Here is a 27,958-nt window from a genome sequence, read left to right as displayed (position 1 = left end):
TAATATAAATCAAATGATAAAATAATTACTTATCTTAAACAAAAATATAAAAATATGTTTGCTATATATTTATATACTGTATACACACACACACACACACACACATAAATATACAGTATACACACATATACTAAAGCCCAGTGAAAGTGACCAGATATCAGGGTTCAGACTTGGAGAGACACTGCAGCCCCGGAAGCCTCCAACGACGGACATTGCTGTGGATCCTCAGGTCCAACCACTCCTGCTGAGCAGCACCGAGAGCAAGGCTACAAGCACAACGTACACACAGCACCATTTTAAAAATATTCAGTCACTGCTTTTGTCCCCCAAACACATTAAAACAGAAACATATGAGGTGTTATAGCTGCTGATTAAGTAACAATGTGTTAAAAAGCTATATTCTGACAGCCATCACTGATCCACAATGTTTGGACTGATGCATTCACGCTGAATGTGAGGCACATTTTTTGTGCAATGACATACAAAGTCAGTGCAAATAAAATTGCCTGAATCCTCAACACAAATCCTGCCAAAGACCTGACAACAAATACAGATGAAACCTATTCAGTATTCGACAACAGGAGGAAGGGGAATGGCAACAACAGACAGGAAGTTAGCTAAAGATGACATCCCTGACATCAACCTTGTAGGAATCATGTAGGAAGCTGTGGAAATGTACCTTGGTGCAAGGTAGGGCTCCCCCGGGGCTGATGTGTTCACTGGATTGAGCTCAGTGGTCCCAACAGAGGGATCAGACTGAGTGAGCTCTTCACCCTCCATAGATCTCAAGTTGGTGATACTGCTTCCCACTGCTGCATCAATGCTGTCACTGCTGCTGCGAGCTGGACCTGAGGAGTTACACACCGAAGTCACTGCCACATATTTTTACTTTTCACAAACTCATCAATTACAGCTTCCACCATAAAATCTTGATGATTTAATTATTTGTTAGATCCTTCTAATGGTGGGCAACATACCACACACAGGCTCTTCCTTGCTATTTATTTGTGAATGTTCATGATTTTGAAAGTGCAATTCAGATTTTAAAACAGTAGATTCATTTCCTGAGCTTCTGGGTCAGAACCTGATATGATACTCACAGCAGCGTGTGAAAGGCTCCCAGGTTCTGGACTGCAGGTAAGGTTTAGCCTGTGGCTGCTGGAGCAGACACATCATTGCAGAGTCCACCTGCTGAAAAACACTGCAGACAAAAGAGAGGGATTAGCCGAATACTGAATACAGGTTTTAACAGGTTTAAAGATATTTCTCTATTTGATCAGGTCAGCAACAATGTATTCTTCAATATGCAAAACAGCCCAACTCGCATAACTCAGTTTAAGGTGCTTCACTGTACTCACTGCTCCAGGGACAAGCTGACTAATATCTTTTTCATCACTGAATCTGGCTGTCAGAGATGTAGCCATAGTCCAGCCTCGGTAAGATATATGTTTTCTTATTTCAGAACCAGAATCAGCTTTATTGGCCAAGCATGTGAACACATACAAGGAATTTGACTCCAGTTTTATCCTCAGCACACGCTGTACATTAAACGTAAAACATCAACAACATTATTACATTACATTATTTCATTAAAGATAATGGTCTTCTCTGAGTCTGCCTCTGCTCAGCCGAGCTGTTTCTGTCTTGTGATTGGTCAGCTACTGAGAGCATTCACACTCCCTTGTGATTGGCCAAACCAGAGGCACGTCAGAAATGGCCCGCCCCCTCCCAGAGTGAGGCTCTGATACAAAAAAAACAAAACAGCACTCACAGTCAAGTAGATCTAGCGTTTAGCAGTTTTACAGCGTTTTAGAACCTGAAACGGTATTTTTTAAAAACACTTCCTAGAGCAGGAAAGTCTCAAAATGCCTGCCTCCCATTTCTGTGTGCATACGACAATTTAGGAAAACTATGACGTTATATTCCCAGTTCTCTCTTGCACGGCCATTCATTGTCTTGTGTTTGGAGATTGTTTGACAGTGTTACCAACTACTGTCAATGAACAGTAACTAAAGTCAGTCTGAAAAGACTGACTTTAAAGTGATAGATAGATATAGCTCCAAAACTGAATCAGCCCCAAAGAAGCTGCGTCACCAAGAACAAAGTGAAAAGGTTGATGAGGATTGGAGAGTTGTCACAAAGACTTGGACAATTTTGATTTCACAAAAGCAGCCGAACACTTCACTTCAAAGAAACACCAACGCAAACGGACGTAAACGGAGAATTGTGACATTTGGACCGAGCCGTGTGTTTACATACGTCGTGTGTGTGTATTTGCATGTTTCTTGACTTAGACAGACTTTATTTGTCATTTGGATTCACATCAAAATGAAATGATGTTGCAATGGCACACAGGAATAGTCAGTATGCAGTCAAAAAATAAAATATCCAAATATAAATACTATTTATATATAAAAAACCATAGATAATATATATTTCACAGAAAGGTTTGTATTTACAGTAATACAAATAAGAAAAATACAATAAATATATGTTTTGTATAAAAGACAGAAAAAAAAAAAAACGCCAATAAAAGATAGCTAGGACAGAGTCCTGTGCAGATGTGTGGGTGAGGAGGGGGAGAGAAGGGGGAATGGTTGAACTTATAGCATGTGGAAAGAAGCTGTTGTTGAGTCTGGCAGTTCTGCTCCGGAATCTCCTTCCAGAGGTCAGCAGTGAGAACAGTCCAGGGTGGGAGGAGTCACTGATGATGTTTTGAGCCCTGGTCCCAGAATGAGATGCAGTTGGTCAGGATGCTCTTTATAGTTCCTCTGTAGAAGGTGGTGTGAATGGGGGCAGGTAGATGTACTCTCCTCATCCGGCGCAGAAAGTGCATACGCTGCTGGGCCCTGACTTCCACTGCTGAGTTGTTGATGAGGAGTGTGGGTGTGCTGGTTCTTCCTGAAGTCCACAATGATCTCTTCAGTTTTTGAAACATTCAGGATCAGGTTGTTGGTATCTGTTTATTGTTGTTCTTGTTGAGGCCCACTACTGTCATGTCGTCTGCAAACTTCACAATGTGGTTAGTAGTGGACTTGGCGCAGCATATGTGGGTCATCATCGTGAATAGCTGAGGACTCAGGACGCTGCCCTGGGGGGAACCGGTGCTCAAGGACATGACACTGGAGACATTTGTTCCCACCCGCACGCACTGTGGTCTGTTGGTGAGGAAGTCAAGCAGCCAGTTTCACAGGTGGGTGCTGAATCCAATCCAGTTTACTTATCAGACGTTGTGGTATGATGGTATTGAATACGGAGCTCAAGTCCAGGAACAGCATCTGCACATGTGTGTTTTTCCTTTCCAGATGCTCTAGGCTGCGATGGAGTGTAGAGGAAATGGCGTCCTTTGTGGAGTAGTGATGTGTCGTTCGTGAACGTTTCGTTCAAAATGAACTAATCTTTTATATGACTCGGGAGTAATGAGTAATCTCAGTGAGTGATTCGTTCATTTTCATGCTTTCATTCTTTGTCAGCTGAAGCAAACCATGTTAAGTGTTTGAGAACCGCGGTCTTTTTTTTTACAACACCCACAAGAGGGATACAGCGCCAACCGCTGTAAAAATGAACGAAATGACTCAAAAAGATTAGTTCAATTTACTGTCCGAGAGTAAAAGATCCGAGTCAGTAAGAAGAGTCGAACTTCCCATCACTAGTGGAGCGGTCCTTCCTCAGGGTTCTCCGGACATCAGCTGGGTCCAGGCAGACTGCGCTCACTCAGCTCCCGTTCCCTCCGCTCCATTCCTCTCCCCCTCCCTCCACTAGTTCTCTGACAATATCAACACGGCAGCGTGCACAGAAAACAGTGAGAGTGCCATCACAGGAAGAGACGTCCTACATAAGGATCGAGCCGAACAGTGCCGAACTGTAAATCAGTTAAAAACACTTAGGAACAGCACCACTGATTGCCACCGGCAAGCGGCGAGCTGCATAAACAGCTGCTGTATGTGACTGTATCAGACTGAGTCTGTGCTACAGTCATGGAGGACGTACTGAACAAATATTTTTAATTAGGACGTGTCAGAATGGTCAGTTATGAGCTCTATGTGACCTTTTCTTAACAATGTGTGTGTTTGTACGTCAGTGAAATACGTTCACTGACTAAATACGGCGACCGCTGGCCACAGTCTGATGTGAAGTGGTGCGAACACACGAACACACGTTTGCTGACTTTATCCGGCACATTAGCTTCATATATAAAATCCTCTGTAAAACACTGTGCTCCGCTGTGCAGCCACCAACAGCACACTTGTCCCTCCGCGTTGACATAATACCGCTCTTCCTCCCTCGCCTGCACTCTCGCAGGGACAAGGTGGAGCTAAGGTGGAGCTCTCCAAGTAAACTTACTGGTGGGGCGGTAACATTCGTGGTGAAATGCGCATGCTGCCGTCATAATGCGCATGGAATTCAACATCGCGTGTTTTATCGCCTATACTTACACTAAGGGGGACCACGAAAACATGACTGAGTATTCTTTTTCCACACTTTGGTGACTGGTAGGGCCTCCAGAGTCCCAAATATAAGTATTGAAATGGTTAAAAAGTTGATTTTGCATAATATGTCCCCTTTAAGAAGATGTTTAGCAGCTTATGAAGTATTTAGTGTTTTTACAGCAGCAACAGAACGAGCAGCTCTGGAGCTGGAGGACCTGCTGTTCAGAGGAGTGGTCAGACCTGCTAGTTACGTCACTAGCAGGTGATTTTTGAGGACTTTTGAGATCCTTGGGAGAGCTCAGGAAAACAATAAAACCCTGTGTTCTCAGCAGTGGCTGAAGTGTTTGTTGTGAAAGTTAAGCGATTCATAGACGAGGAAATTACACAGATAGACACCCAAAAGCAAAAATTCAAGTTTCTGTTCTAGCCCCCGTTTAAATAAAATCAGTTTTTTCTTCTGTTCTTGATGACCCAAGTGCAAATCCAGGTCTGAGTGCTTGTGGATGTGATGTGACAGTCCTTAAAGAAACATTGGTTAGTTAATAGGCAGGGTGGAAGACAGGCTTTGATACCGTAGGCTGAGCAGTTGCTGGTGGAGTTCAGCTGACAGACCATATTCCTCCGACTGGAGTAGCTCTCTGATAGAGTCAAAGTCCTGTTTCAGCTGGAGGGCACCCTGCACACTGAGGATGAAAAAGAGAATAACATAGTGTCTCAGCTGCTCAAGCTTCCCAGTGAGACATACTGTACACGGCAAAAGTTCGATGCTATGAAAACATACTTGAATCTGATCCTCTGTTTCAGGATGTGTTCCATCCACGCTTCCAGGAAAGCCGTCGTTGTTATACTCAGAGCTTGGACACGGGCATCATTGGGCAATGGTGCCACGCCCTCTAAAACCTGACCAATCACAGTCTGTGCTGCCAGAGATGCATACTCACTGGGACTGCTGGGGAAACCTGTCCACCATCAGAGATAAACAGTTATCAGTACAGCGAAACAGACTATATGTAATAATCTATCACACATACAGTAATATCACATACATAATCAAAACACAACTATGCACTCTTATGTCTTTATAATACAAGACATGCAACATTGCTACACCTCCCAATGTTCTGTACAGAGCTGTCTTTTCTCCATTAGGTATAAATATTCAAATTGTACTGAAATCTACATAATTTAAGAATTTAAAAGAAAGACTGGTCTGCTTAGTTAGAGGAACGGAGCGGAGGGAACAGGAGCTGAGTGAGCGCAGTAAAAAGGACAAATCAGAAAAATCGATTTTCATTTTTTTAACATCATCCAAAAAAATAAATCTGATTTCGATTTAAAATCGATTAATCGCCCAGCCCTACTTTGAACCCTGCATTGGTTTCACTAGCTCTCCTGTGCTTGGGTTTATTTGTTTTCTTGGGATAGAGAATTTACCTGTGAGAAATATGTCTGATGTAGAAACCTAATTTAAAATGTGTCTTGTAGATTTGGCTGGAGCAATAATGCTTTATTTCACCCTTAGATCTGCACTGGGTTCTCTAACTCTAGCCACTGTATGTGATTTACTGTATGATTTGGGGGGTGGAGTGGCTCAGTGGTTAAGACCAGTACTGTATGCGAAAGACATCATGGTCGCAATGGTCGCAAGTTCGACTCCACCCCTGGCTGATTGTAATCAATTGCATTGTAAGTCGCTTTGGATAAAAGCGTCTGCTAAATGACATGTAATGTAATGTAATGTAATGATTTCAGTACCTGTTCTGTGGCTGGGTCTCCAGTGAGCAGAGGATGGCATGGTCTGTTCAAAGATTTCCCCTGACTTTCTCTTGCAGTCACTAGAAAATGTGTTGAGCACCAGAGAAGAGAAAGTCTGACAGAGACAGACAGACAGAGAAACAGAGAGACAACTTCAAAAGACAATTACATTCTTTGGTTCAAATGACGGAAGAATGGAACACATAGATACTGTAGCTAAAATAGTCTTCTTTGTATACAGTGAAAGAAGCTGTCAGCTCTATGTTCAACCTGTCAAATGTGACATGAATTCTAACTGAGGGTTTGAGTTCATTTAGCAGGTCAGGATTTGACATGTTGCTTCTCTTGTTGTATTAACTGCATTACCCTTACAACAAACAAACACAAGCAGCTTTCTTCTACAAATACTGAGGAGTTTGTTTTCTGAGATTTGCAGAATAAACAGCCCCCTTTACACCTGGCATTAAAATGTGTTTTCTGTGATCAGATTGCAATTGAATAGCACTTGATCTGAAGTACAGATGTAAATAAAACCAAGGCAGATTGTTATCAGATCTGTAAAACCACTTCCGGAGCTGCATAGTGACCAGGGGCCTGTTTCAGAAAGCAGGTTCAACAAACTCTGAGTTAAAACCTTAACTCAAGGTTGACCAACTCTAAACTGTCAAACTCTGAGTTTTGGGTTCCAGAACAGCTGATCAGCATTAGTTCAAACAGCTCTGAGTATATTTCACTCTGAGTTAAGTGTGTGTGTTGGGAATGAAAAAAGCCATCATCAATGATACTGATACTACGATTCACCATGGCAACGGGTAAACAAAGAGCACAGCCTCCACTTTAATCCAGTTGAGCAGAAATATTAACACATGCCAATGACCATGACATTTATGTGAAGAGGAGTCAATAAATGAACACTATTGCATTTTATACAGTGTAATCCACTCATTCATCATTTAACAGACTTTAACTTCATTAATGGATGTTGAAATGCTGCAGTCCTACCATATGTTATATTTGATTTGATATTTATTCAGCTGTAACACAAACTGAAGATGAGAATATGGATCAAACTGAGAAAACATAGTTTACTTACGGACCTATAATTATAAAGTCCAACTGAAGAGTCAATGTTGAAACTGACTAATTTTTTTGACTCTATTTTACATTAAAACATTTTGCTCAATGCTATTTCATGACTATATTTCCACGTGTAAATATAAACAGTCACTGAAATGCTGTCAAAGCACATTAAGATTTCACGCTTTATAAATCCAAGTCATTGCTATTATTATTATTTATTAATGTGCACAGTGTTGGTGTGAACTATGGGCGAGCCAGGGGGGCGAGCCCCCCTTAATGAGACATGAGCTCCCCTGGAAACATGATTTGTGAGGTTTTGGGGGCGTCTCTAAAATATTGGCAAAATATTGTTTTTTGATTGATTTGTTTAAGATGTGATGCGTGTGTGGAGGTTGGATTCGATATGTGGTGATATGAGCTGACTTAAGGTAAGTAGACGTACAGGCTTGTAATAATGGATGTGTGGAGTTGAGTATGTACCTAAACTGTGTCGTGTTGTGTCATGCCGTCCCGAGGCGAGTAGAGCCGGTGGAAATACACCTCAAGTCCTCGCTCTGAGGCACGAGAGTGTGCCGACTGAACTGGCTTTGTGAAACCGAAAAACCAGAGTTTCCCCTCATCTCAGGGTTAACTAACTCAGAGTTTTCACTAAACCTGCTTTCTGAAACGGGCCCCAGATTGAACAGAACTGCCTATGTGATGCGTCTCCACCCCACCCACAACATCGTAAGCGGAGGTACTTGGTGGCTCCAAGCACAGCATACGTGACAGCAGTGACAACACTGCAGTCTCCTCTGCTTTTCAAAGACGACTGCTTCAAAAAAGCAAAAGGAGTCTATACAATGGCTCGAGTTCACATGCGGCTAACGTTGTTGTTGTTGTTGATGTTGTTGTTGCGCACAGAGAGGAGTTGACATAAGGGGGTGGGGGTGACTGTGATCAGATAGCAATCAGATCTTGCCGTTGACACCTGAGATGCATGTTAATACCAGGTGTAAATGCATGTGGTGAAGCGCTATCCAATGCCAGGTGTAAAGGGGGCCAATAAGACCACTCACTTGCAGCTCAGAGACAGCCCTGTCAAGTGCTTTGAGTTGCTGCTTCAGCAGGAGATGGTTGTGGTTGTGAAAAGCTGATTGATGGTCACTGTCTGAATTCGTCATAACAGACTTAATCTGATGCAGTAGCATCTCTGATGACTTGATCAGGACCTGAGGGACAGAGACAGAAGACACACAAAATCATTTTAAGAAGCAGTGACGTGTGCTCAGGGGAGGCAGGGGAGGCAGAGCCTCACATGTCAATCTTGAAAAGAAAAAGAGAAGTTGAAATATAATACATTTTAATAATTGTCACCTAGTATGTATTTCAAATCCCTTTTCCATACAAATTCAGTAATAAAAAAATATTAAGAATGTCAAAATCTCTGTATGTCCCCTTCAAATACAGGGAGGAGACACGTCGTGAGGCAGCACCTTGCTGGGCCGCTCGGTGAATAGTGTTATTCTATGGTAATACCTCACAAACAGTGCCTGTATGCGATGCAAATAATGTGTCGCTGTCCCTGTGTATATCCAAAATAAAACACTCTGACAATGTGCTCTGACTTTCCAAAATCTTGATTATGTATGAGATATATTTCTCTAACGTGTTTAGGCTCGCAGATTAGTTATAAAACAGCAGTAAAAAGTCACTCGGTGAGACATGGACTGGCCATCAGGTTGAATTTCTTGAAGGACATTGAGCTAGTCCAAAGAAAGCTCTCAGCCCTCCCCTCCCTTGTCCCCCCTCCTTCCTTCCTGGCGTAATGGCGGAGTTGGTAATGATTGTGGTTCAGAAAGACACGTTTGGAGAGCCTCCCGAAGGCTACGTGTGCGGCACAAAGCCTGTCTATGTCTTTCTCCACAGTCTCAAGGACTTCACCACGTTGCTGGTGATAAGGGGGGGCATGGGCTCCCTGTGCCAGGAGCTTAGTCTTTCCAGTGTTGGAGGTAAGACAGAAACGGGAATAGGCATCATCAAAGAGATCGATAGTAGGAGGCTGTGTCAGGAAGCTCATTGATCATGGCCCCAAGGTATAGGGAAAAAAGGGTGGGGGCCAGAACGCAGCCCTGCTTCAGACCAGTGGTGATGGGGAAGGAGTCAGAGATGGTGATCTTGGCCACTACACGGCCAGTTATCCCGTCTTGAAGGGCCTGTACAAGGTCCGTGAAGTGGTCAGAACAGCCAACCCGTCTCAAGGTTGCTCACATCGCTGGTCTTGGGATGCTATCAAACGCCTTCTCCAGGTCCCACAAGATGAAAGAGCGGTCGTCGTTGCTCAAGGGACTTCTCCTGAAGCAACCGGGTGTAGAATATCATGTTGGTGGTGCCGTGAGGACTTCCTCAGCAACGGCCAAGAGCCTATCTAGCAGAAACCGTGCAAAGATCTTTTCAGCAATGCTGAGAAGGGAGATGCCACGGTAGTTTACGCAGAGTGAGTGATCCTTTTTGAAGATGGTGATGATGTTAGCATCCTTCAGGTCTGCAGGTACAGCTTTCGTCTCCCACATGTGCAGATTCATCATGAGTAGCCTTGTGTTCACGACTATGCCCCCATGGGATATAAGTTCTAAGGGTGTGTTGTCTGTTCCTGGGGTCTTCCATGCCTTCATGCGCTTCAGCACCTTTAGAAACTCGGTGTAGGAGGGGGGAAGTGACATCCAATGCCTGACAGGATGTTGGGGAACCTTACGGAGTCATCAGCCACGGCAGATGGACGATTCAGAAGCATCTGAAAATGCTCTTTTCATCCTTTAAGGATGTCTTGATCTTCTGTGAGGGTGGTTGCCCTGTTGGCAGTCTGAAGGGGGCTGGTGCCTCCACGTCGGGGACCAAAGATTTCCTTTGTTGCGGCGTCGAAACGCCGGAGGTCTCTGCTGTCAGAGTAGGACTGGATCTCTTTTGCTTTGTCTTACACCAGAGGTTCTGCATCTCTCAAACTCTTCGCTGGCACTCCTGCTTTGCCTTTTGTTATAGCGATTCTCGATCGATGTCTGGATCGCAAAGCCAACGCCGTGCAGCTATCACTGGGTGGAAATGGACGAAGGTGCCACTAGATCTGGACCGAATGTCCGTTGAATATCCAACCTGAAACTAATTTCACCAGGCACTAGCTTGACGCTAGCTGAGACCGAATGCACAGTGTGTGAAATGGATGAATCTTCTGCTCAATACACAGTGCCTGGGGCCCATGTGACGTAGTTTTAACAGTTATGTGACAGCTGCAGAGTCATAAATTCATAACTGTGGATTAATTTTTTTCTCACGGTTGTCAATTTGTATTCATGTTGAATAAATCTGAGTATGTCCACATCTTTTTGACAGTTATCAGGTCAGTCTATTTATTTTTCATTGGTGAGCCAAAGATCTTGGGATTTGCATTTCCCAGACATTATCTGCCTTTTTTTCACATCTGGACTCAGTTAACATAACATAATAGGAGATGAATGCATATTATCTGTGACTGGATTGCAAACCCGGGACTCTGGTTTCAAAGTGCAATCCCTTACCAGTTGACATGTGAGGCCAATTTCCTGTCCCACTCCATCACTGGCCATAAATAATATATTATAAAAAACAACCGTATGAAATCTGAACGAGGGCCGTGATTGGCCCATGAGCCGGACTTTGTCCACAACACTGCTAGGAATTACAACTCGACATTTGTCCTGTGTTGGCCTAGTCTACATGCATCAAGCAATACAGGGCACATGTAACAGTAGGTGGTGTTTAAACAAACACGTGAGACATTTATCTAAATATTAACTTAACTTATTTCTTGCATGAAAGCCAAGCACTTTCATTAACATCTGTTGATTTAGAGCGATTTTCAAAAACTTTCAAGGGCCTTGACATATTATTTTTAAATTCACAAACTTGCAAGGATTTCAAGGACCTGTGGGAACCCTGGTTAGTACCTCATATGAACATCCCTTTGAAACAGATGCTGATTTGTGAGCTAAGAGGCAATTAAATCGTGGACTGATGGACAAGAACAGCGCTTCAAAGATGGTAATTATTGGATTTAATGGTTATGCCTCTAATAATAAAAACATTAATTGAAATCGCCATACATTATCTGCCATTAAATCCAATTAGGGGTTTACAGGCTGCTAAAACTGAGTGACTCACTTTGAGGTCTCCCTGTATAATGAGTAGAAACTTGTTGAGGCTCCACGAGGAGAGGAAGTGCTGAGCCTTGTACGTGACCCAGACTGTAGCCAACTGCACTGTGGCCAACGCCAGGTTAACAGCCTGTCTCTGGAGACTAAAGTTGGAAGGCAAGAGAGTGAAAGAGCCTGGGGAAAGAGAGGGACAGAGTGTCAGGCTGAACAGCCACACTGACTTAACAGCTGTGTAGGTGTGCATGCGTGTGTGTGCGTGAACATGTCTGCATTAGTATGGAAAGACAAACATTTGTTCAAACCCTTCATTATGAGGACATCAATCTGTCCTCATAATGAAAATGGTTTTAGGATGAGGTTTACAATTGCATTTTGCTAAGGGTTAGGCATGTATTTGAGATGGTATGGAGGTATGTATGTCTTGCTCCTGCCTCTTTACCTGACACCTCTCTATCAGAGCAATGGCAGCACTGAGAGGAGAGCAGCAGGCGTAGCAGCAGCAGGAAGTGCTCCATGGTTGCTGACATCATCACACTTCCATCCTGCTTAGATTCCGATGTCTCAGAACACCTGACTTGATTTGCATTTGTGAGACACTTATCTTTCAGAGACGACCCTAAACCTCTGCAAAACACTGACGACAGAGAGACAGACAGACAGTGCGTGAGACAATGCCTGTAATGGAAAAACCTACAGTTAAATGTTGTGATGATATCAAGGTTGTCATAGTCATAGTGACTTCATACTCCAATGAAATCCAATGATCCCACAGAGTTAAACACTGGATCTCATTCACCAGTCTTTTCTTATCTGGGATTTGCCATCAGATAAGATGCAAACCTACACACACTCTTGTATCTTTATCAAAAAAACCTATAAGACATAGGGAGTGAGGACTAAATTGGCCATAGGTGTGAATGTGATGCTGAGTGGTTGTTTGTCTCTATATGTGGCCCTGCGATGGACTGGCAAACTGTCCAGGGTGTACCCCGCCTTTCACACTATGTCAGCTGAGATTGGCACAGAGCCCCTTGTGACTCTCTGGTGGAGGATAAAATCCATCCATAGAAGATGGATGGATGTATAGATGTATAGAAGTGTGTGTGTATGTGTGTGCTAACCATAGTCCCAGTGAGCATATGTTGTACTGACAATGAGATTCAGGTTAAAATCTTCCTGCAAGGCTCTGCTCTCCTTTGGAATCACATCTGCAACATACAGAACAGGGTTAACATGTAAACAGTATATGTATACGTATACAGTGTCTGTATATAGAATCATTTCATCTCCCTGTGACAAACAACTCATCGAACATCAGCAGTTAACATGTACACAAACAAACCCTTTAATAGCAATATTGTTTTATCATCACAATTAAATACATAATATCCCAAAAAACAATATTGTTCTGTACTAGTGTGCGAGAATAAATAATGTACATAATGTAGTTAAAGTTTTCATAAAATATAATGAGGGATTATTTATTTATTTCCACAAAAAAGTGTTCTTATTTACAATGTTCTTATTTATACAGCACTTTTCTAGTCTTGATGCCCATTCAAAGCACAAGTCCATTTATCATTGCATCTATATGCAGCATTATTTTTTCTATCCCACATCATACATGTCTGCATGCTGCTGGCCAACAGGTGCAAATTGCGACACACTGGCATGTAGAATAACCCAAAGTAAGCATTGTTACGGCCCTCAGCCCTTCCTGTCTGTGTGTGTGTGTGTGTGTGTGTGTGTGATTGCTGATTGGGAGCACCTGTGCCCAGCTTCCCACCTGATAAAAGCCTGCTGACTTGGTCTTACTCTCTCTTTTACCCTGGGATCGTCAACCTGCTGCTTGTGATTTTGTTTTGTTTTACACTAGACAACATGCACCACATATTGGACATTGCACCCAAGCACCCTCATACACCACTGACACTCACTTCCACACTTCATTGTACCTTTACTTTGTATTTTGTTAAATAAATTTGTTATTTTCTCAACACACATGCCTGTACCCATGTTTTGTTGAGAGCCAGTTGTAACAAGTATATGCTTCATATTTGGTCTATGACAGCAAATGCTGTAATAATAATAATAATAATACTAATAATAATTAATATAATATATTTTTTTATTTAACTGAATAACTGCCAATTAAAGAAAACTTGCAGATAAAACAAAACTCTAAGGTGAAAAGGATTTCAACAATAACAATAATTAAAAAAAAGTGTTTCACAAACAAATTACCAACTCAAGCTTTAACGGAGAGTAACCTCTACGGAATTAGATTTGTGTCAATATTTTCAAACAACACTTTTCAGGAAGCAAACAACACTTTTTAAGAAGCAAAAAAAATATTAATTTTATCATTCAAAAATATTGTATTTTATTGTTTAAAAATACACTTGTTCTTTGTGCTCTGTGATTTGTTTTTGCTCCCTGGTTTGTTCTTTGTTTGTCAGCAGGCAGGCCTTAGGAAGCTGCATGCTGATTGGCTACTGAGTTTTGGAGCGGAATGGACAGGAATTCATCACGGACTTGGAGTTGCTGTCTGCTGGAACTCGTTCCCTGTCAACATCCGATAAAGTAAAAAATAATAAAGTATCTAATGTTTATAATCTGACAAACGTTATATATTTACAATTTTTTCGTAAGATGTTGATGGGTAAAACTTGAGGAATGATTTGTTTGAAAATACTGACACAAACTAATTCCATAAACCTCAACCACACTGAACTCTTACCCGTCTCTGAGGTTTGGCTGATCAGATGAAGCATCTGCAAACTCCTGTGCTTGTCTTGGAGGTTGAGGCTTTCTGCCATGTTTGCTGCTTGTGGAGCATACATCTGCAGCCACAATGCTTTGCAGCACAGAGCCCACAGCATTGTGCGATACTGTCCAATCACATCAGCGAACACCAGTGACTGACCAAGGTCCAACCACTGCACCGTGTGCGGACAGAGAACATTGTCTGACTCCTGTGTTGTTGTGTCCCCTCGCAAAGTCTCTGCTTTCTCTGGGTCTACAGACATTTGATCACCTGAGCTGAAGGACACACAAGACCCAGGTACAACATTAAATTATATTGGTTTGCTTAGTGTTTTAATTACAGTTGTCCACATTATCATTGCCTTAACTTTAGATTTATTTGTGGCTGTTTTTGATATTAATACATTTATTTAGCATCTTATATACAGTATGTATAAATTATTAAGTATCATTCCAAGTCAAAACAAGCAATTCTGTGCAATATCGACAAATGAATGGCTTTATTGCGATATTGAGATGGAATATTATGTTCTAGGGTTAGGCTAGGTTTTCTCTAAACTGGCGGAACAGACTAGATGCTCATTGGTCCCCAGGTCATTTCAGTTTGACACCCCTGTTCTAAAGCTCCAAAGACCAAGGCTACACTGGAACTTTAAAACAGTCTTAAATTTGGAAATGGCTGATTTAAAGCATCGTGAGGGCTTTGGTTTAAATTACAAATATAGAAATAACCTTTAATTTTACCAACTCAACTTGAAAAACAAAGAAATCAGTTTTGACCTTACCTGGCACTGACTTCTAGCCTGGTTCTAGTTTTCACTTCAGTCCATTCCAGTGGACTTCTCTCCATGTTTTGGTCCTTGTTTGGTTCTGCACTCAGTCTTTTCATCTCAGTTTTTCTATTTGGGGATGACTCATCGGTTCTTGTGTTTGGCAGCAGCTGTTCAGGTGGTGCCTCTGGTGTAGACATGTGTGAGGAAACCAGTAGCTGAAACAGTAACTCAACTGAGGATTGACCCACAGCAGACAGAGGCAGGCCTGACAGCTGATTGGTCGTGTTTGATTTGTTCTCTAAGCTCCCCCATCTTTCTGCTTTTGGCTGGGTGAAGTCTAAACCTTCCATGCTGGTCTGGACTCTACCAATCTGGGTTAGGTGGGTTTGGCGTTGGCTGGTTTGGTCTCTGTTAGAGCAGGCTGTTTTATGTTGGACAGAAGGGAACTCAGAAAACAAAAGATGGTGGTCCGGATAAAGATCAGGGACATAAAGGGGAGTTTCATGGCAGGCACAGTGCATTGATGACTTCAGATAAAGGATTTGATCAACAGAAAAGTGAGGAGATGACATCAGGTTGGTGTGCTGCAGATGTTCCCAGGTCTGTTCAGACCTCAGTGTGAAGTGGCTCTCATGGTTGTTGTGGAGCAAACAGACCTGACAGCTCTGAGCTGAGGCCCAGCACAGCTGCTTTGCTGCCTTTTCTGCATGATGCACTGCTAAAGTCCTTGCCAGTTCTTTGACAGAGAAGGCAGCAGGGTGATGCTTCTTGCTGTTTGGAAGACCAGAGTGCAGTATGGAATACGCTGCTTGATGTAATACTGCAGTTCTCAGCTGGGTGGAGCTGTGTTGCACCCTATGTTCCTCCACTGCCTGATTATACACATCTGTTCCAGCTAAAATGTCCTCCAGAACATCTCTTGGTACAGAATGAAGTTCATTTTGGGCTATGGCAGACAGAAGGACATAAATAACACGTTCCATCAAGACCAGCATCTGCAGACCAAGTAAGTCCATAGTCTGTTTGATTTCCAGCAGCATCCTGGTGTGCTGAACCAAAGCACATTTCAGATACTGGTCAGAATTAATTTTGGACAACAGACAAGGCCAGTGGTTGAGATGGACCCGAAGCTCCTGACTGAGTGACCCAAGACTGACCCTAAATGAAGACCAGGTGGATGGGATCTGTAAAGGAGAGGAAAAGTAAATCAGGTGGTTAAAGGTGCTTCAGAGTCTTTTTTTTTCCCCTTTCAGCTTCTTCCTCTCTGGGGGTTGCCACAGATGATGTTCCACATATTTGATTTGGAAGAATTCAAATTCAGTTACTGCTTTTTTTTAACTGAAAAACAGATTTTATAACCAGCCCATGGTCAAGGGGAAAGGCAATGAGCTTGTAACTGGAGGACAACTGGTTCCCCAGGCAGAGAAGTGCTGCTCACTGCTTCTGTGTCTGGCTTTTGTGTGTGTTCATTACTCGTATGTAATAAAGATTGGTTGAATTCACTGTCAAATTCACTGTCACTAATTAGTGTATGTGAAGAAAAACCTAATTCCAATTCTAAAAATTCTTAAATCCACCTGACACAGGTGGGATTTCTTCACCTGCTCCTCCAGCAGGTGCCTCACTCTGGATAGGAACGCTGCCGTGAGACGAGCCCTCCTCGTGTACTCGTGTATGAAGAGCAGCAGAGATCGCTGCTCCAGGAGTCTCCACAGAGTTCTGTAGTGTCCCTGTAGCAAGGAACAGGAGGAGGGGAGGAAATCACTCTCTGCTGGCAGCCCTTTCACACATACCTGACCAGAGAGGGAGACAGGAGATAGTGGTTATAAAGATACCAAATCACAAATACAGACACTGGTCTGTCTGGATGTCAGCACCAGTCGTGACTCATAAGGGTCTGAACTCCACTTTTGATGTCTCAGGATTTGTGAACTGACAGGTGGTGTGTTGACATTGATGCTCAACCAGAAGTTCACGAATGCCACATGCAAACCAGCTGTCAAACATACTGACTTACTGATTTCATGCTGTACTCATGACTGACTCAAACGGTCGTGGTGGCTTACTTAGTTAAAGCGCCTGTAAAAAACAGAAGAACCTGGGTTTGAATCCCAACAGTGCCTTGTGAGACCAGCTTAAGTGTCACCGATTAAAATGAGTTGAATCCACTCACTAATTTATGGTGTGGGTTCTGATAAAACTATTTAAGTGAGAAGTAAGGCAATTTTCTCATATACTGTACCAATAGCCTAGATCAGTGGTGTCAAACTCATTACAGATCAGGGGCCACAATTTGAACTCAAGTGGGCCGGACCAGTAAGATAATCGCATAATAACCAATAAACAACAATCAAACAACCAATAAAAACAACATTTAACAAAGTATCTTTTTTACAAAACATGGGATTTCTTAAAAAAAAAAAGTGAAATTTCATAAATATGATGCCTAAATTTACCATTTACACATGTGCATTACAACCTACAGATCACAGTGGATCTATAAAGGCACAAACATTTAGTCACACGTATATGGTAGTGAAAAATATAGCATTTCGCATTACAATTAGATTCTAATTCATAACAAATTCACCTTGCAGGCCAGATTGTACCCTTAGGTGGGCCGGTGCTGGCCCTCGGGCTGTATGTTTGACACCTGTGGCCTAGAAAAACTGCCCAGGTAGCTTTCACAAAAAACTGCTCTTACCTTCCTGATTGACTTCTCTGAGGAAACCAGAGGACATTTTTTGACATATGGCCAGTACTTCATGAAACAAGGAAAAAGTGCACTATCCCTTTAAAGACAGAAGGTGTTGTGCCATGTAAAATCCTATAGTAGAGACAATCTGATTGATTGAGTAAGTGACACGTGTCCCTGAAACTCACCAGTGGAGAGCCCGGCTGCGTCTGGCTGACCATCTGCCACTGTGGTGCCACAGTCAGAAGAGCTTGTTGCAGACGCAGGAGACGTGCAGAGGACCGGGACATGAGGTTGTGTGCAATTACAAAGTTTCCTTCTTCCGTGTCATTGTCCTCCTCTTGACTGCGACCATGGAACAGCCACTTCAGACTGGGATTAAAGGTACTTCTGAGTAAAATTTCAGCTCGCTGCAACCTCTGTGACCAGGAACCTGAAGACACAGCCAACATTTTCTGATGAAGACATGTGACAAATAATAGAGACACAAGCCAGAGGAAGAAGGGTTAAATGAATGGTCTCAAATATCGGCAGAGTTAAAGTGGTGTCTTTTTCACCCACTGTATAGAGCTGAACTGGTGTATGAGAAATATAAGAGTAATAAAAAGGTCAAAGATATTTTGATGCAGTTGATTCCACACTACATTCTGATTCTAAGCAGTGAGACCAAATGTTCTGAAACCAGACTGCATGAGGAAATTCATTTATAGATTGTCATATGTGTGTCTGTACAATGTATGAATATTTATTGGTGAAGTTGCATGTTCCAGCTGAACTTAACTTAACTCACCCTTCCCTTCCAAGTGTGTTGGAGAACCTATGTAGCCTTCAGTTAGCATCAAAACTCAAAAGATATTTCATTTGTTGATTGTGTGCTATTGTTAAAAACATGCTGGTCCAAAATGGCAGCCGCTGTAAAGCTGACCCAGTTCTTGATATAAATATAAAATGCCTATTATTCTGGGGTAGTGAAAAACAACAATTCATACAATCAGGTAATTGTACACTTATTGTATCTTCAGTTACAGCCAAATTAAATTAATTTTAGCTACATTTTACACACTGGACCTTTAATTGTACATGCTGATCCTTGATCCAAAAATAAAGAAATCATATTTGGCTGTGTCATTGTGAAGTTCTCAGTCACAAGACAAACGTGATGAATCACCTGCCGTTTATGTGTTATGATGATCAGTACATTCTGTAGTAATGAGTATGTAATATGCTATTATCAGTATAGTAGCAGGGGCCTGGGGGGCCTACCATTCGCAGTCACAACATGAGTCACCAGGTATCTCCCCTGAAAGACAAAGGAGAAAAAAACAACAAAATTACAAAGAAATATCATTTTAGACACAAGTTGTAGTGTAAGAAAAAACTGTAGTGTAAGTAAAACTTTTTTATTTTTTTATTTATTTTTATTTAAGGCTGTGACAAACTCTAAATATGAAGGGTTTGGGGTAAGGACACAGGTAACTTTCCTCATAGCAGAAATACTGTTGTGTCATAAGCAAAATATACAGACAAAGCAATAACAACAATACTAATATAATATGCACTCTTGCTTGTACAGCACAAATGCATGTTTGTGCAGTGGGGTATTTGGTGTAGCTGAAATCAACTATGCTTTTGGAGACAATAAAGAAGGATGAACAAGTGTAGATTTATGACATAGTGAACATTATAGCCAAAACGTTTATTTGTATCTACTCTTGTCAGGTGAGAACAACAAAACTACACATTAACAAATACAGAAACATAGAAAAATAGGATTGTATGCAACACTAGCCACACACTGACAAATACTGGAAAACAACAAACAACAAACCTGCTCCTTGTCTGGACAGAGTGACAAAATTCTCCCAACCTAAAAGAAATAATCGTCATAATCAGTTTTAACTGATGGCTGATGATGGATTTCTCTGAATTAGGGCTGGACGATATGGACTGAAAGTCATATCTCGATATTTTTTCTGTGATCTCACACTTGTGTTGATTGATGATGTGACAAAAGACAGAAGCAGCCGGATGAATTCTGAAGTGTATAGGAATATACTTTCTGCTCAGATTCAGCCAAATGCAGCAAAGTTGATCGGACGGCGCTTCACAGTACAGATGGACAATGATCCAAAACATACTGCAAGAGCAACCCAGGAGTTTTTTAAAGCAAAGAAGTGGAATATTCTGCAATGGCCGAGTCAATCACCAGATCTCAACCCAATCGAGCATGCAAGACAAAACTTAAGGCAGAAAGACCCACAAACAAGCAACAACTGAAGACAGCTACAATAAAGACCTGGCAAAGCATCACAAAGGAGGAAACCCAGCGTTTGGTGGGTTCCAGACTTCAGGCAGTCATTGCCTGCAAAGGATTCTCAACAAAATATTGAAAAGTAACATTTTACTTAGGGTTATGTTTATTTGTCCAATTACTTTTGAGCCCCTGAAATGAGGAGTGTTTGTATAAAAATAGCTACAATTCCTACATGTTTAATCATATATTTTTGTTCAACCCCTTGAATTAAACCTTAAATTCTGCACTTCAATTCCATTGTAGTTGTTTCATTTCAAATCCAATGTGGTGGCATGCAGAGCCCAAATCATGACGATTGTGTCACTGTCCAAATATTTCTGGGCCTAACTGTATATCGGTTTAGTTTCATTTATCTTTGTGTGTGTGTGTGAGCGCGCATATAGTGTATGTCAGCGAGCATATAGTGTATATGTGCAGGGATTGTCATTAGATATGGTTAGAATCTGGGTGGGGAACTGGGCCAATGCCCAGTCAATCCCCAGTAGCGGGCCGATAATGATCCAGGTGCCAAGGGCGCCCAGCAGTAATACAGGGCAGGAGAGACCCACAGCCACTACCCCCAGCATAGCAATGCATCCACCAGAGGGTGAGCAAAAGCACCCACAGCCCAGGGGCAGTCCAGACCAGGCCCACGGGCCCTCCAAGCTAAAGTGGCAACCATTAAACACCATTCCCCGGAGAGCAGACCCACAGCCACCGAGGGACAGTAGGCCCAGGGCCCCCAACCCACACAGACCACCAGACAGCCCCAGCATCCCAGATCCCCGACCCACAGCACCACAGACTGACCAGAGAAGACACAGTCACCCAGCTGATCTAAGAAATATAATCAATTAGAGGTGCCCTGGTTAAATTAGACAGCTAATTGTTTTTTTATGGAAGCAGACATTCTCTCCATAGAGATGTGATCTAAAATTAGATTTCTGTGTTGGTTTAAACTTTTAAAATTTTTCTTGTTTATCCAATTCAGGAGGATAGATTTCTTGGCGATGCTTAGGCTAGTAATTAGTAGGTGTGATTTTTTTCATGTCTGTATGTATTCGGTTTAAATCACCCAGTATGCATAGTGCGGGTGGTATGGTGCTTTCGAGACATGCTGAGAGGTCCTCGCATACCCCACACCAGAATGTGTGCATGCCATATAGAATGCATGTGTTTTCGTTGCAGTTTCGGCAGATATGGATTACAGATTTGAGTTGTAGATATTCAAAAGACGTGTTGCTGTTAATGCCACATTGTTCCAGGTGCCTTTTTCTTGCCATGATTTTAGTTTTAGTGTTGTTTTATTCCACAGGATGTCTGGATTATTCCAGATTGGGGTAAATATACATGGGATATGTGAGGGTCCAGTGAGTTTAATGAATTCCCACCAGGCGGACAGGGGGGTATTTATATTTATGCTTTTAAAGCACTGATGCTGTTTGATAGTTTTGCTTATAAATGGCAGATCAGAGATTTTAATTTCTTTACAGAGTGTTTCAGAGTGTAGCCACAGGCTGTCCAGTGAGTTGGGTTTAATCCATTTTTGGACATACTGAAGCTTATTTGCAAGAAAGTAGTTGTGGAAGTTTGGAAGTTCCAGAACACCACAGGCTTTTGCTTTTTGGAGGGTTTTTAACCTAATGCGTGCTGGTTTGTTTTTCCAGAGGAATTTAGTGGTGACAGAGTCTAATGATTTAAACCAGATTGGTGAAGGTTGAGTTGGGATCATTGAGAAGAGGTAATTGATTTTTGGTAAGATCACAAAGCTCACATTTTTATGGTGGTAACTCTTCCCATAAGAGAGGTAAGGAATTCCATTGTAGGAGGTCATCCTCTATTGATTTAATTAGTGGAGAATAGTTTAATTGTGCTTGATCTGACAGCCTGGAGGAAAAATGTACACCCATATATCTAATGTTTCCTGATTTCAGAGGACGGGATGGTGATGATTTGAAGTCATGGTTGATAGGTAGGATAATCAATTTTGTCCAATTTATCAAGTAATCTGATATGGCTGAAAATTTATTTAATTCAAGAAGTGTAATAGTCTCGGAAAGAGAGCTTTGTGAGTAAAAGTGGAGGAAAAGTAATACATCATCAGCATAGAGGCTTATTTTGTGATGCAGTTTTGTTGTTTGAATACCTTTGATATTTCTTTTTGCGCGAATTGCAACTGCAAGTGGTTCAATGAAGATGGCAAATAGTGATGAGAGAGTGGACAGCCTTGTCTGGTGCCTCTCTGGAGGATTTGACATGACAGCGGCACTGGGTGAACTGTATAAAATGTTGATCAGGAGGAGATGAAGTTTTCTCCGAATCCAAATTTTTCCATTCCAGCAAGTAGGAATTTCCAGTTTACTCTATCGAATGCTTTTTCTGCATCTAGTGAAACCACTGCTGCTCATTTTATTGATTGCGGAGTAGTCGATTACATTTACTAATATGTGTATATTCTTAGTTGAATGGCTATCCTTAATGAATCCTGTCTAGTCTGGGTGGATTATGAAGGGGGTGATTTTTTTGTCTCCTTGCTAAGGCTTTGCAGATGATTTTGAGATCTGCGTTTATGAGGGAGATGGGGCGATAGCTGGATGGGAGTGAGGGGTCTTTCTCAGGTTTGAGGTGGAGACACATATGGGCTGTGTTTATGTGTGTGGGAAGGATGTTACTTTCCTTAATTTCTATTATCATTTTACAGAATGTTGGTGCTAGTATAGACCAGAATGGTGAACCTCATTCAGTTCAGCTATTGTGATATGGGACTCCATAGACTTGACCAGCAGCAGAAGGGCTGGGTAATTATTAAATTAAAAGAAAACACACAAAGCGACATACCTGACACAAGGCAAATAAAAGAAAACTCCCATCAGCATGTGAAACACAGGGAAATGTGCCCTATATAAAATAAACATGTACGTACCTCTCCCACAGTATGCAGCAGCAGAAGGGGAGAGGTGAGGGCAGACACACCCTTAAATACCAGGTGGGCACCTCAAACGTGAATGTGGGGGACAGAAAATCACAAAGGTTCCACATGACAACTTAACCTCCCGTGTCAGGGTAAAATATAAAAATAAAAACTTAACATACATTTTGTGTAGTTATAAAATGAAAAGATAAAATAAATATCAGGTATTCAATAAATTGCAGTACATTACAAATATACTGTAGTAACTGACCCTGTTACAGTTACACATTTATTAATTCCCTTCTCACGCCATGTGATCACGTAATGAGATATGTTTGTGTTGTTGTTTCGCTGCTGAGTGTGGAGCGCACCTCATGCAGTCACTGTGGCGACTTGTCTCGCCCCGCTGTGAGCACATAGACAAGTCCCGTGGTGAGAAAATGTCTGTATAAACGGTAAAATTCACAGACTGGCCTGGCTCTGCCTGTGTCGAGTTTGTGTGGTTTAGAGCCATCAACTCTCACGCACGCGATCCTTTTGTTTCATTCACAGAACATGCTGTGCTTTCAAACACATCTTTGTATTCAAATGCGACCCTCTCTCTTTCTTTCATTCATGAATGAGAGTTTCCTCATAGGCACCATCTTGCATGTTCGACCCAAGATCTGCAACCTTATGTTAAAGTGTTTTGGTGTCATCTTCGGTGGAGGCGTGCGTCTACAGGCAATCTTAATAGATTTTCATTATGCATTAATTTTCACTTTCAGTGAATATGATTGTTTAATTGATTCTTGTTATTTGATTTAATAAATTATTACTTTTATTCACTTGAAGGAACGCTCTGTGTCTTTTGTACATGAATACTGTGACAAATGGAGGTCAGGAGGGTCTGTGCTCGGACTCATACCTTCAATACAATACAATACTTCAATAGGGATATCTTTGATATTATACTCAAATCACAGTGATTATTTAGCCTGATTTTAAAAAGGCATAGATTGATTGTCTTTTCCCTGTTTTCAGAGTGGTGCCCCGATCTAAAATTAATAAACATTTAATACAGTTTTCAAAATAATTAATACAAAATACTATTAAAATTATTTGTGTGCGTGTGTGTAACATCACCTCTTGTCAGACCAGGCTCTTCATCAGGAAGCTTCAAAATATCTGGCTTGGTGTGATCCATCCCATACAGTGTAACTCAGCTGTGAACAGGCAGCACAGACAAGTGCTTTAATAATTCCGTGAGTGCAGTGGCTCTCAAAACGAGGAAATTACAAAAGACACGTTGGGTTAAGGTTAGTTTCAGACTCTAACTGACCACAGGAGTGACTGTAAATGTTTGTTTGTCTCTGTATGTTGGCCCTGTGATTTTCAGAGGCTAAAAGTGCATCCAGCATTTCCCCAGCTCTTTATATGAATTACCAATTTTTAGGGCTGACAAATCAAGTCCATAATACAAATCCCTACAATCACATTTGTATGTAACATTTCTGACCATGCTGTCCTTCCGAAAATATCTAATAACATTTTGAAAAGGCATAGCCGCCATATTAAAGAGATATACTGTATGTTTAATAGATGAATCACAACTTCATTGTATTGTATGCATTAAATTAGACCAAACAAATGCAAATTTAACAGGATAAATTAATGTAAAAGATATGACCACTCAACTTTGTACTGATTTGTTTCCATTATACCTGTTTTTGTTTTTTTAATGTCTCTTTACAGTGACTTGAACCGACCATTGAAGAAAGTTGCTTGATAAATCCAATCAGTCTCATCTTGTAGGGGATCATTGGCTGTGAGTCAATAACAATAAATGTGTAAAATGTGTGAGGATGAGCAGGAACATGGGGCCTGTTGCACAAAAGTAGAATTAAGATATCCAGGATATCTGAGAAAGTCTTAACCTATGCTATATCCTGGTTTAGTCCGTTGCACAAACATCAAAACAGGATGAGGAAGTGCAGCTTGGTCAAGTCAGGTGTAATTTATCCTGGTAAGTGCATGTTCAAGTCTCTTTGAAGTAGACCGATCACAGATTTACTGATGCAGAAATGGAGAAGACGTGTGCCACCAAGCGAAAAACAGCTTATAATATAAACACAAAGATGAAACACTTGATGTGTAAAAAATACGATAGTCGCTTTTAATAAGATCAGAGGACACGTCTAAAAGGTGGATGGACTGAATGCAAGTAACCCAATATAAATACTTAGAAAACTTATTTGAGCAAATTAACCGTTTTAATTCTGTTCTGTACTGTTCTATACTGTAAACTGAGGTTGGATACGTCAGGATTTCATGTAAGAAAAAAGCAGAGGTATCCCACAAATAAAAATGTCATCATCATATTTGCAATTTAAATAGTTGACCTTGTTTGATTAAATAAAAAGAAAAAGAAAGTTGTTCACTTTGCAGTGTAAAATGTCCTTCTTTTCTACTGTACTTTAAAGAACATGTTTTCTGAAATTACCGATTAATATTCTTATAGCGTGACATTTGTGTTATAGCAGTTTATGGCCAGTAGGAGGTGCTATAGGGTATTCTGCATACAGTCACTGAAGAGACGTCGCCTGCATTAAAACCAGCTAAATGAAAGTTAAAGTTTCATGTATTGATATGCAGAGAAATCACAAATACATGATCACTGACTTTATCACATACAGTTCTGATAGTAAATCATGTCTTTATTTAAATGTTCCACTTGTCCATATGAATATAAGAAAATAATAATAATAATGTCATCCCTGTCAGATGTCTGTGGTGAGTCATGGCTCTGTGCTGTGTGATGATTAATTTTGAACACCATCACCGGATAATTAATCAATAATCTCATGCACGTACTTGTCCTGAAACAACTGTGTCCCGTCAGAACGTTTATAAATGTGTAAGTCAGCGCTTCATCATCTAAAACATCATTGTGTCACAAACACAGATGAATGAATTAGTATTTTATATAATTGCTCTCGTCACTGACTTGAATGAAACCACTTTTACTACCTCAGCTGTTTCTAATCACCTTGAACCACATGTAATCACTGTAATATTGTAATGCAGGTTAATAAAACTCCAAAAAGATCGTGAATAACGTGTAAAACACGTTTATTTGGAATCAGATTAATAGTTAGCTGGACGGATTGAGCACCAGGATTAACACATCCTGTTGGTTAGCCCAGGCCAACCGCAAAGAATAAATCGCCATGGTAATTAATCCGCCATGCTTTCGTGCAACCGACCTGAGGCTAAATTCAGCCAGGATAAGTAACATAGCCCGGCTTGATCCCATATCCCAGTTTCGTGCAACAGGCCCCTGATGACTGCGTTCATTCATTTCATTAAGCAGTAACAGTTTAACACACCTCTCTCCCTCTCTCTCAACATCAGACATGGAGCCTTCACGTCCATCCCCGCAGCATCGGGCACAGTGTGTGTGTGCGCGGGCCGGGCTGTGCCGGGCTGCACCGGGCCAGTGTCCGAATGAGCGGAAGAACCGGATCAGCAGCGCTGGTTCTTGTTGCTGTTGTCACCCAGGTCTGCTCCACACTGTGTTCACTGACTTAGAACGTTGTTAAGACTGACATGTCAATCCACTGCTCTCCTGGAATGAGAGGTTGAAAATAGCACCTGAAAACAAAAACACAGGATGTAGCAGCGGCCAATCAGGAGACAGCGTCCCGGGCTTCTTCTTCTTCTTCTACTTCTACTTCTACTTCTTCTTCTTCTTTTCTGAGGTGTAATGGCGGTTGGCAAACAACGATTTGGTGCATTACCGCCACCATCCGGTATGGAGTGTGGATCGAAATTAAAGTTAATTAAAGTTAGAAATCCAACTGAACTATTACTTAAAAGTGAAAATAAATAAATAATAATATATATAAATATTTATATATACAGATATACACACTACAAAACACAAAAAACCAACCACCTATATACATACAACTATTAATACACACACTCACACATCCTATATCCTCCCAATCAACCTTGTAGTTTTAAGAAACTGCAGTAATATTTTGTAGCACTCACTCTGTTTCTTGCTCAATACCTCTCCCATTCCTCATCAATGTCTCTCAGCTTTCTAATCATCACTTCTCTCTCTCTTTGATATTTCTGACATTGTGTAGTGATCACATCTGTGTGTATTGTGTTTATTGATAAGACATAATGTGTTGTTTAATCCCGTATGGCCAAATCTGATCCTCGATATCATATTTTCCTCTTTCCTGCTTCTTTCTGTGCGCCTAGCCACTCCCACTTTTCTTTGGATACTGTAAAACCAACCTCTCCTCCTCCCATTGTTTTTGCCATCTCTCCTTTAGTTTTTGTTTAATGATGCTGTTTACTTCTGTTTTGCTTAATTTTATTGCTAAATCTATATTATTATGTCCTGTTGCTGCTTTTGCCACCTTGTCTGCTATGTTGTTCCCTTTAACGTGTGCTGGTATCCATAAACATATTACTGTGAGTCCTATCATCTGAATTCTGTATAATGTTTGTTGTATTTCTATAATGAGGTTTTGTCTGCTTTCAGAATGGCTGGATTGTAAGCTTATGAGTGGTGAACTTGAGTCTTTTTCGGGATAGGTTTTTTGATGCATCTGTGTATACTTGGATGTATCCATGATAACTGTCTATATAATCTTGTATTAACTGTGGGTTCTGGCTCTGCATATCTTTGTTTTCCTTCTCTAACCATGTAAGAGCTATGGTGGCATCTGGAAGAATCCATGGTGCTATTGTCGACAGTGGTACTGTTGGGCTAATGCTGTATTGGTCTACTCCTGTAAGCTCTGATGCCGTCTGATTTATTGTCCAGCCAAAGCTTTTTTGTTCCCATTCTCCTTTTCCCAACATGGTTTTAATGCGTCTTGTGTTGGATGATTTTGATTATGACCCTGTCCAGTAGTTCATTGAGTTCTGTATCCTTCTTAATTCTAGTGGCATTTCCCCCATTTCTACTTGGAGTGCTGATGTCGGGGTTGTTTTAAAGGTGACACAGAATGCTTGTATCACACATATATGTTAGTTATGGAGGTCTACTTACATATATTAACTTGTTTTCATGATTAAAAACCTC

At 41.3% G+C, this 27,958-nt stretch overlaps 1 protein-coding gene across 4 annotated transcripts; it reads right to left on the bottom strand.

Moving 5' to 3' along the window:
* Positions 1 to 81: 81 nt before the first annotated feature.
* On the bottom strand, positions 82 to 26,563 carry ccdc142 (coiled-coil domain containing 142). Of its 4 annotated transcripts, XM_044041031.1 has the most exons (18): positions 26,238 to 26,563; positions 23,995 to 24,074; positions 19,494 to 19,532; positions 18,929 to 18,965; positions 17,854 to 18,098; positions 16,572 to 16,763; positions 14,983 to 16,154; positions 14,172 to 14,473; positions 12,553 to 12,639; positions 11,871 to 12,065; positions 11,439 to 11,605; positions 8,324 to 8,476; positions 6,186 to 6,300; positions 5,212 to 5,389; positions 5,003 to 5,113; positions 1,101 to 1,201; positions 680 to 848; positions 82 to 266 (listed from the first exon to the last, which is right to left on the bottom strand). In XM_044041031.1, exons 5-18 carry the CDS (start codon positions 17,953 to 17,955, stop codon positions 158 to 160), a joined length of 3,153 nt encoding a protein of 1,050 aa, XP_043896966.1. In that variant the 5' UTR covers positions 17,956 to 18,098; positions 18,929 to 18,965; positions 19,494 to 19,532; positions 23,995 to 24,074; positions 26,238 to 26,563; the 3' UTR covers positions 82 to 157. The 4 variants fall into 4 exon arrangements, with proteins under 4 accessions (XP_043896966.1, XP_043896965.1, XP_043896968.1 ...); XM_044041030.1 differs by lacking the exon at positions 19,494 to 19,532; XM_044041033.1 differs by lacking the exon at positions 19,494 to 19,532 and having other exon boundaries at positions 16,572 to 16,700.
* Between the last annotated feature and the right edge of the window lie 1,395 nt (positions 26,564 to 27,958).

This window comes from Solea senegalensis, linkage group LG12 (genome assembly GCF_019176455.1).
Source record: "Solea senegalensis isolate Sse05_10M linkage group LG12, IFAPA_SoseM_1, whole genome shotgun sequence".
Lineage (NCBI taxonomy): Eukaryota > Metazoa > Chordata > Actinopteri > Pleuronectiformes > Soleidae > Solea > Solea senegalensis.
This window is presented reverse-complemented; position numbering and strand designations above follow the sequence as displayed.